Consider the following 12800-nt stretch of genomic DNA (forward strand, 5'->3'; position numbering starts at 1 on the left):
TAGTGTTAGATCGAGTGTTCCAGAATGGGACCTATACCAAGTGAAAGGGTAATATCTACACTGTTGGTCATAAAGGTGGAATATTTTTTTTTCACCAAATGTTCACAGCATAATTATTACAACATGATTTGAATATGGCATTTATGGTCCATGATAACCACTTTACTTTATTATTCTGCCTTTCACACACGTTTGACAGTGATTTTTACAAGTTTATGTCTATAATTAGCGATGGATGTCATGAGCATAGAACAACAATGACGACAATATACAGTAAATTGAAGGATCATGAGATATTTATTTTCAATCTCTCTCAGTTTTCCAGATGACTTCTTTTTTGTGATTTCATGGACAAATTTGCATCAAACTTGAGTCATTGTTCTTACTCAGTCACTAGTATCGGGTGTGTCCACCCCTGGCATGAACCAGCGTATGCAGACGTCTTGGCATGCTGTCCACTAGCTTGTTGAAGACGTCAACAGGCATAGCGTCCCATTCTTCCCTCAGAGCATCTGCCAACTCCTGCAGATTTTGAGGAATGACCTCTCTGCCCCTCTCTGTCGTTGATGGCTCGGCCTAGGGCATTCCATGCATGCTCTATGACTATGGGGTTCATATCCTGCGAACAAGCTGGCCATGGCAACTGTACGACACCCTCTGCCTCCAGGAATTCCCTTACTGCAGCGGCCCTGTGCGGTCTAGCGTTGTCATCCTGCAGTCGGAAATTGTGCCCATACACTCGTCTTGCATATGGAAGACAGTGGAACTCCATGCAAGATATCCCTGTAGGCGGCGGCGTTGAGGTTTCCGTCCGGAACCACCAGTGGCGTTTTCCCTCCATGGTGGATGCCGGCCTATATTATCGCTAAGCCGCCTCCGCCTTGAGTCGTCTCGTGGATACATTCATCGCGAAGGTTTTCCCCGGCTAATCGACGAACTCGTCTCCCATCCTTTCGGTCAAGGATGAACCGGCTCTCGTCCGTGAAGACCACATGTTGCCAATGTCCTGGATGAAGCCTTCTGTGCTCCCTAGCCCAAAGAAGACGAGCTACTCTGTGGCGAACAGACAGGCGTGGACATTTGGTCAACCGTCGTGCTCAGTAACCATGTTGGAGCAATCTGCGATTGACGGTTGACCGGGAAACGTTGATCCCATGATATCTCCTCCATAAGCGACGAGGACGGCTTGTGGGCAATTTCCGGTTTCTGCGGCTGAAATTCAACAGTTGGCGATCATCTCTTCTTGTGGTCAATCTGGGACGTCCTAGAGATTTCCGTGGCCGCTCGTTCCCCGCCTCACGTTGACGTTTCAGGATCTTAGAGACTGCACTCTGTGATATCCCTAGGACTTCTGCGATATCAGTCTGCTTGTAGCCCTCCTGTCCAGGGGCGTCGATCCATTTTTCAGATTGGGGGGGCGAAATCATTAACGTTCCAAAGGCGCTCGATCGTACAAAACACCCACCCACACACACACACACACACACACACACACATACATATATATATATATTATATATACACACACACACACACACACATATATATATATATATATGTATATATCTATATATATGTATGACTCATGAGACACAGACACGTATCTCACTACACAGATAGTACGAGTGCCGAGAGTGAGCTCAAATTTCTTAATATTCTGAGCTGAAAACTTGATATTCTAAGCATTTTTGGTACCAATGATTAAGATTTGTATCTAAAAGAGAATAGATGCGAGCGCGAAGCGCGAGCTGAAAATTTTGATATTTCGATCTGAAAAAATGACAGTTTACTGGACGTTTTTGATAAAGAACAAGCTATATATCCAAGAAAAGATGATTGCAAATTGAAGCAGTTCTTTTGAGGCTTAGAACTGAAAATGGGACATTTACATTCACCAATTTAATCATGAAAAGTATGGGTTTTTGCTACAGAAATGATGCGAGCGCGAAGCGCGAGCTGAAAATTTTTATATTCCAATCTGAAAAGCGGACATTTTGAGCACGATTTTAAATAAAGAACGAGTTGTGTATCTCAATCTCGCTTGCTGAACATTACAATCTTGTTTTTTTTAAATGCATATCCGGAATTATTGGGGGGGCAAAATGATATGTTTGCCCCCCCAATATTTTCATTGGTGGGGCGATCGCCCCCCCTGCCCCCCCAGGATCGACGCCTCTGCTCCTGTCGCAGTGCTACCACTCTCTCGCGTGTTGCTGTTGCCGTTGGACCAGGCATAGTCCAGGGAACGTCTCTACCGATTTTTATTTCAAACGGTACAAGGAACTTGAAAAATGCAACCTTCTTATACACAGTGCTAAATCAGGGAAAGGGACATAATATCATATGCATAGGCTTTTATAGTCTACAACAAATTAATTTATTACGTAATCAAAATTTCTCATGTTATAATGTCACCTGTGTAATGGGGAAACATTATGTAATCACTCAATTACCATTTTGTCTACGCGTAGCCTTTCAAATACCAACAAAACTGTCGATTTTTCTTCAAAAATATTTTATTCCACCTTTATGACCAACAGTGTATATAGGCTTTAGGAAAACTAAAAAATCCCAACACTATTCCTGATATATGTCATTCGATATATTTTATTTGGATTAAAGAAAAAGTTTGATTTTGGCAAGATTTTGCGATTTCCGTCAATTTCCAGGATTTGGTCGTAGATTCAATTAAATTACTATTCTGATTCATCCTCTAAATATTTCAATTGTAAATTGGTCTGTGACCGATCATCAAAATCAAAACAAAATCTTGGTCTCATTCACTTTTAGCCTAATTCACTCCCCCCCCCCTCTTTCCCATTCATTTTATCCTCTTCTTTCTCTGTAAGTGTTCACCAATTCGAACCATTAATACAAATTACAATCAATTAAAAAAAGTTACAAACTAAAATAGTATTTTAAGCTTTATTTTGCATTATCATGCTAAAAATAAATGTATCTCTTATGAAGCATAAATAAATCAATCTGAAATGTTGATATTCACATTATTAAATCATATACAATCTCCAAATATAAATGATATACATAAAACAATATAAAACTTGCAGTGCATCAATATAGATTTGAATCACTTCATATGGTTGCGGGGATGTTCAAAACCTATCTCAGAATTTAAAAATATTAGAGCAGCTCACAAAAAGCAGTATTTTAGAAATATGGCAAACTCAGATTGGCTGAAAACAATCTCCTAATTCCTGCAGAGAACTCTCAGAATGCAAGTCAAGTTTATAACTCTAAAATCAAGCTATCTATGAACTGTCCTAAAACTTTTGACACTAGATACTAGTATAAGGTTTTGAGCCAACCCACGATACACTAAGTACAAGAAACGAACAAAGTAAACAAAAATGTGTCAAGATGATAGAATCTTCAAACATTTATACACTACATTCTATTAAATGAGACACTTCAAGTGTAAGCTTCTTTCTCATGAATCACCCTTTCTCTCCAAATCAACCTTTAAAGCTTTGTTTTTAAATAAATGTCATAATGATTAGACATTATGATATATTTTGAAGGGGTATGGATTAAACTGGGTTATCATTATAATTTTTCTTTTAACTTTGGTAAGTTTGCTCAAGGGTTTGCTGCTTATCAATTAAAAGTGTAATTCACAATATGCATTTTCAATGCTATATAAACCATACAACATGCCATGCCAGTATTTTTTTTGTTTTGATAAGATCATAGGCGGATCCAGGGGTCCCCTATTGGTGGAGCAAAAAAAAAAAGAAAAAAAGGGGGACATAAAGAAAAAGAAGGGAAAAGAGGAGAAAAAAGAAGGGGAATAAAATGAGATGAAGGAAGACTTCGAAAATAAGAAAAAAATATCTTTCATGTCACTATATTAAATTTTTCTTCGCGCTCGCAATGCCTTTCGGGGATTTACATATCTTGCTCAAAGTGGAGCTTAAAATATCAAATTTTGAAGTCAATATATAAAACGTATTTAAGCTCGGAAATCAAAATTTCATTTTTTGTTTGATTTACAAATTGATTTTTAAAACATGAACAGAGGGTCCCATTTTTGGATGTAAATCTCAAATTTTTCTGCTCACGCTTCGCCCTCGCATCAATTGTTTAGTTATATACTTATACTTTTCACGATTACAAAAAGTGCTTAGAATTTCCATTCTTCAGGTAGAAATGTCAAAATTTTCAGCTCGCATTATTTGATTGTTGAAATATGTAACGTCTTCATGGCTAACTGCAAGCAGCCGTTAACAGATTCATTTTTGATCAGATCAAAACGTATATTTCACAAACATTGCCCAGAATGTTTAAATCTTAGGAAAAAATAATGAAAAAAAAAAAAAATAGCTCACGCTTAGCGCTCACACTTTTTAAATAAGGCTTATGAGATTAGATTATATATTTATGTTGATTTATAAGAATAAAACTTAGAAGTGACTATTAGGACTACCCCTTCAAATAAACAAAAAAAATCTACTTTTAGCGACCAATCGGGGAAAATGTGGCTGAAAAAATTCTGCCCCCCCCCTTTTGGCGAAGGCTGGATCCGCCCCTAAAGATGATTTAGATTTAGGCATAACATGATGGATAATCATGTATTTATCTTTAGGACAAATACCAAAGCACCTTACCGGCAGCTTTGCTAAGCCATGGGGGGGGGGGGGGGGTAATAATGTGCAGCACTAAGAAGTATTTGTACTAGACACCATATCAATGTTGTTGCATATTATTATCAAAACAATTTCTGTAAAATGGAAATACAAGGTTGTGTCTCCAATTATATCATCCCATCTATATTAATATGTGTCCTTGTAATATTACATAACTTGTCAATACAAGGAATTACCGTAAGCCTTGCTTAGCACCCGTTAACCATTGTATGATTTTCTTGTATGTTCACCTTCCTACATTTGATGTATTATCATTCAAAGTAAAAGAAAAGGGGGCATTATTGTAATATCATATGTTTAGCAACAATTATATATGCTACATGACTATCACATGGCTATACCATTCATTACAGTGTCATAGAATTAAATATACCTAATGGCCTCTGAATTACAAAGAGATAAATAGGGCAATTATTTACAATTTAAATAACACAGATATGAGCAAGTGAATTTCTTTTTGGATACTCTGGAAAACCTAAAGAAAAAAACTAGTATACTCACTTCCTTAACAAATTCTAAAATGTCTTTCTTTATACTAATTGCTGGTAGTTAAAACGCATGAACGTTTTCACAAATATTTTGACACATTTCGTTGTAATGACATGAAAGCAAAGTTCTACACCAAAATACCTCTTTTGTTTTGGTAATATATATCCAGCAACTTTGGATCAAATAAAGATATTAGACTCATGCTTATCTAATAACTACAAATGACTATTTTGACACATTGCTGATGCATAATCTTGCAATTCCATTATGTCCTCAGGCCTAGAAGTGTGTTTACATCAGAGAACAAGAGTGTCGCTAAGGCGAGCACGTAATACGCCCGCCTGTAACACGGAAAATAGAGTAATTGGTCAAACAAGGAAAGTTGAAGGTGGCGACTTCACCTTTGACCTTCTGACCTCAAAATCAATAGAATTCCTGGGATCCATGCTAGTATCATACACACCAAATCATATGAGCCTCGGTTAAGTTAAACTGAAGTTATCATGTTTACAGGGACTGCAGAAGAGTAAGATGAGTACATGTCACTGTGACCTTGACATTTGACCTCAAAATCAACAGGCTTCCTGGGAACCATGCTAGTATCATTATCACCAAATTATATGAGCCTAGGTTAAATTAAACCGAAGTTATCACGTTTACAAGGACTGCAGAAGGGCAAGATAAAAACATGTCACTGTGACCTTGACCTTCGACCTTTTGACCTCTAAATCAATAGGCTTCCTGGGATTCATGCCAGTATTATACACACCAAATTATATGAGCTTAGGTTTAGTTCATCTGAAGTTATCGCGTTTACAAGGAAAAGTTAACGGACGGACAGACAGACGGACACCGAGCGTGATACCATAATACGTCCCGTAGCATGGGCGTATAAAAATGTTTACAACTGATACATTGGACTTAGTCAACTTGTATGTACATATACAGAAACAAATAAACACTCCAGGCCCTGCCATATGAAACATTGAACAATACTGTTTCATGTATGCTGTAACCACTAGACCACACGACCTCACCCAGTGGAAACCATAGATGACCTTACCCAAAAGAAAACTCTTCCCATTATAACTTTATGGTACTGTGAATGTAGTCCTCCAGGGGCAGTTGTCCTAGAATCCTAGATATCAACAGACAGAGCTTTTCTTTCTGCTGTTTGAGGGGAAAAAATGAGAATTTGCAGCTGTTGAATCGCCACCAGATAAAACTGATCAGACAGAGGCAGACAGTAAAGTGACAGGACCTTTAGAGAGCAGCACCTCCTTATTTTATGATGCTTGACAGATAAAGACAGACAATGAGTTTCACTGCACTCTTTTCACATTATAAGAAATTACAAACATTAACAGACATGCATTGCACCATTAATAAGAAAGATGAAATATACTTTGAGTAAGATTACAGCTTATCAGCATTGCCACTGCCACTTACAAGTGAAATTCTAGAATTTGCATACTGTATTTGCTAGTATTTACTGAATGTTGGGTTCACATCAGTGTAAAATCACATGAACTCGGACTTTTATGTTACAGGTGTACACTCTAATGCCACTGACTTGAAACAATGTTGATACACATAATAATCAAAAGGCTGAAATCTTTACAAAAAATAATAGAAAAAGGGGGAAAACCTTCTGAAAAAATAAAAAAAATCCTAAAACAATGATTCCCACCCCAAAAGGGAAATTAAGCTGCAACATGAAGTACTATGAGAATTCAGACTCGTATATATACACTGTACACTGAAATAGTCTGCTGGTTTTTCTGTAATGAATGTTCTTTACTTATCAAAAAGTTGTACTTAGGAACTAAAATATATTCTGAGTTGTAATAATAAATAAGTTGTTCATGTATTTACAGATCAAGAATATCCTTACACTGGTTAATTATGTCACTACTTCAGACTCTTGGTATTCAGATACATGTACAAGTAGTTCATGTAATTATGGCATTAACAAAAACTGATAATCATCTGTTCTTTAAACAGAGCATGATGGTGATATATTTATAAATACACTTGCCATTGAATTCAGGCTTGCCAAACACAATGAAACATATTATGAACTCTGGTTTAATTTCAACCCTGTTCTAAAGCTGTGGTTTAACTATGGAGAGCCAACTGTGACACAAATCTGCAACAATACAGGTTCACTTTGTCAGCTCAATTGATACTCAATTCATCCATAACTTTCTGGCAATAAGAAAATAGCTTCCTTTATCATTAAAGTACCAGGAAAGAGCAGAGTAAAATAAGAAACATGCAATACTTCATCATCATCATCATCATTTTATTTCAGTCAGCATTTACCGACTCTTGTGGAATGATGACACGCCTTCCTATTCTTTCTTTCTTGGACGTCCTCCTCGTACAGATAACCTTAGTGCTTTCCTTCTTTACCATATCTTCCAATGTAATCTATGGTCTTCCATTTCCTCTTATGCCATCTACTTCCAGGTCACATGATCTTTTCACAGATTCATCATCTCCTCAACATGTGGCCCATCAATCCCAGACTGCTTCTCTTTCCCACTTCTACAACCGTTCCAATCCCAACCTTTCAATGAGCTTACATGTGATCTTTCTTCTCAAGGTGCCATCTTGTATTGTTCTTTGCATTCTATATCCCAATGTAAACAAAATTTTGACATTGTTGGCTTCCCAATAATTTAGTTGATAAGACCATGGCCCAATTTAAACTGGACTTCATAATATGAACAAATGCAGACATTAACCACTCTCTGCGGAGATTATAAATATAGCAGGAATTACTGTACATAGTAACAGTGATTATTTAGTAATATCAGGACCAGAGCACTGTCACATAGTAGTTACTATGGAAACTGCCATCCAATGATAACGTCCTTGAGTTTGATTTGATGTAATACCACGCTGCTGTGAAAGTTACCACTAGACAGCAAAGTTACAATAATGGTAAATATTATCCAATGTGGCCTAGGTCTCCTTGATATGTTAATTTGGCAGGGTGGGTGTTTCATAAATGTACAAGAGATTGATAAACTTTTGGACATGCAAACACATTGGCAATGTTTAGCATAGCAGTGCTATTGAGATGGATCAAAATACAGATTTGAATTTTATAAAAGATATATGGACTGCTTTGATAGTACAGACTTGGTTGCTTCTTTCTGCTTGCAAGTACCACACTGACCTGACCATGCCCTCTGTCATAGTTGTGCTGCGGTGCCCTTGAGCCTCTAGAAATGACTGATGCCTTTCATAGCAGTCCATCTATCTACACTATTACATTGAGAATGACTCCAACCCACATCAAATGAGAAGAATTCTTTATCTACTGATCGACAACTATAGATACACCAATATTTATCTGTTTCCTATTGGGGGCTTGATAGTCCCTATGAAAATGATAATTACAGAATTCAGCAGTCATTAGATTACCAAATTGAGCACTATCCCCATGTCAACTCAGGCTGGAAAATGTGAATTACACTGAAATCACACCATATTTAAGGGTTATTAGAATTTTTCTCAATGAACATAAAATATTTTCTTTAGTACATCACTATGAGTTAATATCAATCAATATTTTTTACTTCAATGAACACATAAAATAAACAGGTATTTCAGAAAAATGTTTTAGGATTACAATATCCTACAGCCTGAGGTTGCTTGCAAATACACTTTGGCTTCAAATATCATAACTCTTTTAAGTAGAGTTATCAATATTAACTCACAAGAGCTTTTCACACAAACTTATAACAGCACATCTAAAAAGTTCATTCATTTGATGCCAGAACAATTGGATATCTGATACTCATAGGCAGTCAGTTCTGATATCAATTAGCTAGATGAAAAATGAAATGTGATTTTGTTTTCTATTCATCAACTTTTCTTAGTGTGAAATCTGGGTAGTATTTGATAAACATGTAACTGATTGCATGTTACAAGCTATTGTTATAATCAAATCTGTTTTAATTCTTGAATACACAATGATTCTGCATGATGATCAGATGAGATGTTAATGAGTCATTTCATAATTCATCTCCAAGAATATCATCATCATCACTATCATCATATTGCTGTTCAGACATCACTTCCTTGTTAATACTGGGATTACCCTTAGTAGGGGTATGGTGGTTGGGTGTAGACATCGGCTGGGGCCTCCCTAGGAATGGATTCATCCTCGCTGGCATGGCAGTGGCGGTGGAGGTTTGAACAATGGGCGTGGCAGTGGGTGGAGCGGTGGGTGTGGTTCCATCATCAGTTGGGGTGGAGGTGGTTGAATCACCAAGTTCCGTGAGGAGGGTATTACGGCTCATCTGACGGACAAAGTTCTGGAGGTCCTGGTGATGTTCTCTGTCTGCTTCCTTGATCCATTCCTGTATCATCAAAGAAAGGAACCTTCCACTCTTTAAAGATCCTACAATGATCTAAAACTTGATCTCAATTGAAAGCTGAATAATTATTACAGTATTTGGTAGCCCACATGTGCACCAATCTAAGAACTCATGGTGCTACTGAACTTGGTCTAAACATGTCAGTGCTTACAGTAATCAAAGAATGCCTTCCTACCAGCAGCCATATTAAGAATTGTCTTAACACAATGGGATCTGAACCCAGGACCTAGGGGTTGAAATTTCAGAGGACTTATTCACTGATCCTGAACACCTTTCAGTAGATAAGAAACAGAAATATATTTACAGAATTTGGTTTTCATTAATTAATAAAGGAGAGTGAATTAAACTAATCTACTGACTATTTTTTCAAGCTACTATATTAACAGTTCAGATTCCTAAGCTGTTTTCCTACTGTAGAGTAGGTCAGCGTAATTTATAAGGGTGCATGTATGTACTGACAGGCTTAGAAAGGGACAACTGAACATTTTTTTAGGGGGGGGGGCATGACCCACCATCCCAAGTTCTGCAGCCCCTTAAACTCCATATGATGAAACAAACAAAATATGCTCTTAGACTTATGAAATTTATGTTTGGAAACTACCTTGACTTCCTCTGCATACATTGTCTTGCTTAGGTCAGCTTTAGTTCTCTGTCTTGTTCCTCTGTAGGCTATTGTACCCTGAAAAAAGGGAGAAAGAATATTACAATCAGTAACACTAATATCATGGACCTATCAGAGATGGAAACTCATTGAATAGTAAATGAATTCACTAGCATATGACCATCATTGTGCTTTGAATAACATTCTCTTCATGTTTTTCTACTTTCATCCTACCAAGTTCCATCGTCAATTAGGCCATGAGTTGAAAGAAGCAGTTCATGATTAGACATTGATATTTCACAAACTGTATGCACAGAAGATGATAAATCACTTAAGTCCCGGAAAATCGATGTGCACTTCGGGTTTACCTTTGGCAATCTTAGTTCCATCTATTTTCTTTGGGAAAGTGTATTCATAATCAAAGATGTCATTGATTGTCCATTATTTATCATTCCATTTTTCAATTTTTCACCTAATTTTCCAGAGATACATGGCTCATATCGTGTAAAGAGCGTTTATCTCTAAATGTTATCGAGGTCATTATGAGGGTGCGGAAGTGTGTGAATCAAATAATAACATATCTTACGTCACAAAATCGTCTGCTTCTTAATTTTTCTGCTTCAAATCTAAAGCATAATGATTGAAAACCATTTTCAAATATGGCATCAGCCAACAAGAACAAAACCAAGAAAGCAGTGCCTTTGTAAATAATCAGATACGCCTTGGTAGTCGCTATTGTCAAAACACCTGTATGTTTTCATTAAGATGCGCAATATCACTAGGCGGCGGATCTCGTTCGATCAAAGAAATGACAATGTTGAATGTCCATCTCTAATAGGTCCATGCTAATATACTACTAACAACATCATCTGTCATAGTAATTAGTTATTATGATTCATCTAAAAGCAACTTGATTCGACACTAAAAAGGCTTGAAAAATAGAAATGATCCACAAATTTGTTGTTCCTTTATCATCAAAGAATGCTAACTGGCATTGGACTGAATGGAGTACATGAACTTTGTACAGCATGAAGCATGAAGCTAGTTTCAGTGATTATAAAAATCTTCCAACACCCTTGTTCATACTTTCAGTACAAAATTTCTCCCCAAAACTTGACTCAATCAAGGATTAGGTATAAAACTGTACATTTAATGAATAAAATAAATACATAAAACCATCAGGATGTGGATTGCGGTGAGAGCGGTAAGTAAAACAAATTTGGGGGGGGGGGGTTACCTGTAACATAATGTATCTGTTTCAAATAATCCTAGTTTAATTGCTTCAACAAAGTGATCTCTAAACTAATACAATGTTGTGTCTTGCCAAATCCTCCTGGCTTTTCAGCAGCAATAATACTCACACCAGAAAAAGTCCAGGGTCAATAAAAATCTTGACTACTTACAAAATCTTTTGAAATAAGATCATGCATTTGTGAGATGCTCACAAAGAACTTCCTGTTATTAATCCCTCATCTTCTCTTATCATTTGAGCACTCTCTATACAAAAGGTAACTCAGCCTTAGGCTACAATAGTGGGATCATGCTTCTGTGTGGTATATTCACAATGAACAACAATGCTCTTAATCCTTCCTTCACCTATGAAGTACTGCTTTCATGAATTCTCTCAGCCTTTTATTCACATTACCTGTAAAGAATGACTTATATCAATTGTTGAATTGCAAGGTACTTGTAGATGGAACATCCATGATTTTATCAGTTTTGTGATGTCTAAATAGCCAACTCGACATTCTGCTCTCAGCTAAACATTGCTAACACTACAATGTTGTTTTAAAAAAATCAATACAAATTTCTCACAAAATGTTGAATAGCCCTACAAGGCTTTACTAGATGATAATGATAACACTAATTTACCCAGGGTAGGCAAGGCCCTGCGTATCATGTTATTATTACCCTTCTCCGTTCTTGAAATTTGAGTGCCTGACAAGAAGGCAGAAAGTCAATTTTTTCAAGTCTGTGGTTTGACTCAGCCATGGATCGAACCCAGAAGACCTTCCATTCATGAGGTGGGCGCTCTACCACTGAGCCACCATTCCCAGTCATCGTAGAGTCTTATTTAAATTGGTAACAGTTGAGGTAACAGTTGATATTTTGATATGTTTCATTGCCCAAGCAGTGATTTGCTGGATTGTGACCAACTTTACCAAGTTGAGCACACTCTCTGATTTAGGGTTGAACAATAAATAATAACCTACCCCTCTATGAAGGTTTCCTAGCAGGAGAGCTAGACTCACATCAGCCCGAGCTCTGGGGAAGAATTCATCTACTTCATCAGCAGTCAGACTCATCGCTACTTCAACAATAGATTCAGCTGAGGAAAGAAGACAGTTACATTGTCATCCATATACCAAAGATAGTCATTCATGGGACAATTCCATCAATATGTCCACTCCTTTCATTGTTTGAATGATTTGCCACTGTTTTCTTGATAATTTATAAAGTTATAATGCCATTGAGTTGAGGTTCATGAATGGATGCGAAAATTGGGAAAAGGATGATTACTTTATGTAATTACCCTATGGCTAAGCTCATTCCAAATCTGATACTCAATTATTAAAGAAAAGGTATTCTTGGCAAACTGAAAATTGTCTGTAAATTGAATGAATAAATATAAGCCTATATACACACTATATT

The 12800-nt window shown here is 36.9% G+C and overlaps 1 protein-coding gene across 1 annotated transcript in view; it reads right to left on the reverse strand.

Moving 5' to 3' along the window:
• Nucleotides 1-6415: 6415 nt before the first annotated feature.
• Nucleotides 6416-12800, reverse strand: part of LOC129254975 (two pore channel protein 1-like) — a 52049-nt gene continuing 45664 nt past the window's right edge. Inside the window, exons 21-23 of the mRNA XM_054893525.2 lie at nucleotides 12362-12477; nucleotides 10149-10226; nucleotides 6416-9529 (exon numbers count right to left, since the gene is read on the reverse strand). Of these exons, the coding sequence (XP_054749500.2) occupies nucleotides 9182-9529; nucleotides 10149-10226; nucleotides 12362-12477 (542 nt within the window). The 3' untranslated portion in view covers nucleotides 6416-9181. The remainder of the gene's footprint in view (nucleotides 9530-10148; nucleotides 10227-12361; nucleotides 12478-12800) is intronic.

Source organism: Lytechinus pictus, chromosome 2 (genome assembly GCF_037042905.1).
Source record: "Lytechinus pictus isolate F3 Inbred chromosome 2, Lp3.0, whole genome shotgun sequence".
In the NCBI taxonomy this organism is placed as follows: Eukaryota; Metazoa; Echinodermata; class Echinoidea; order Temnopleuroida; family Toxopneustidae; genus Lytechinus; species Lytechinus pictus.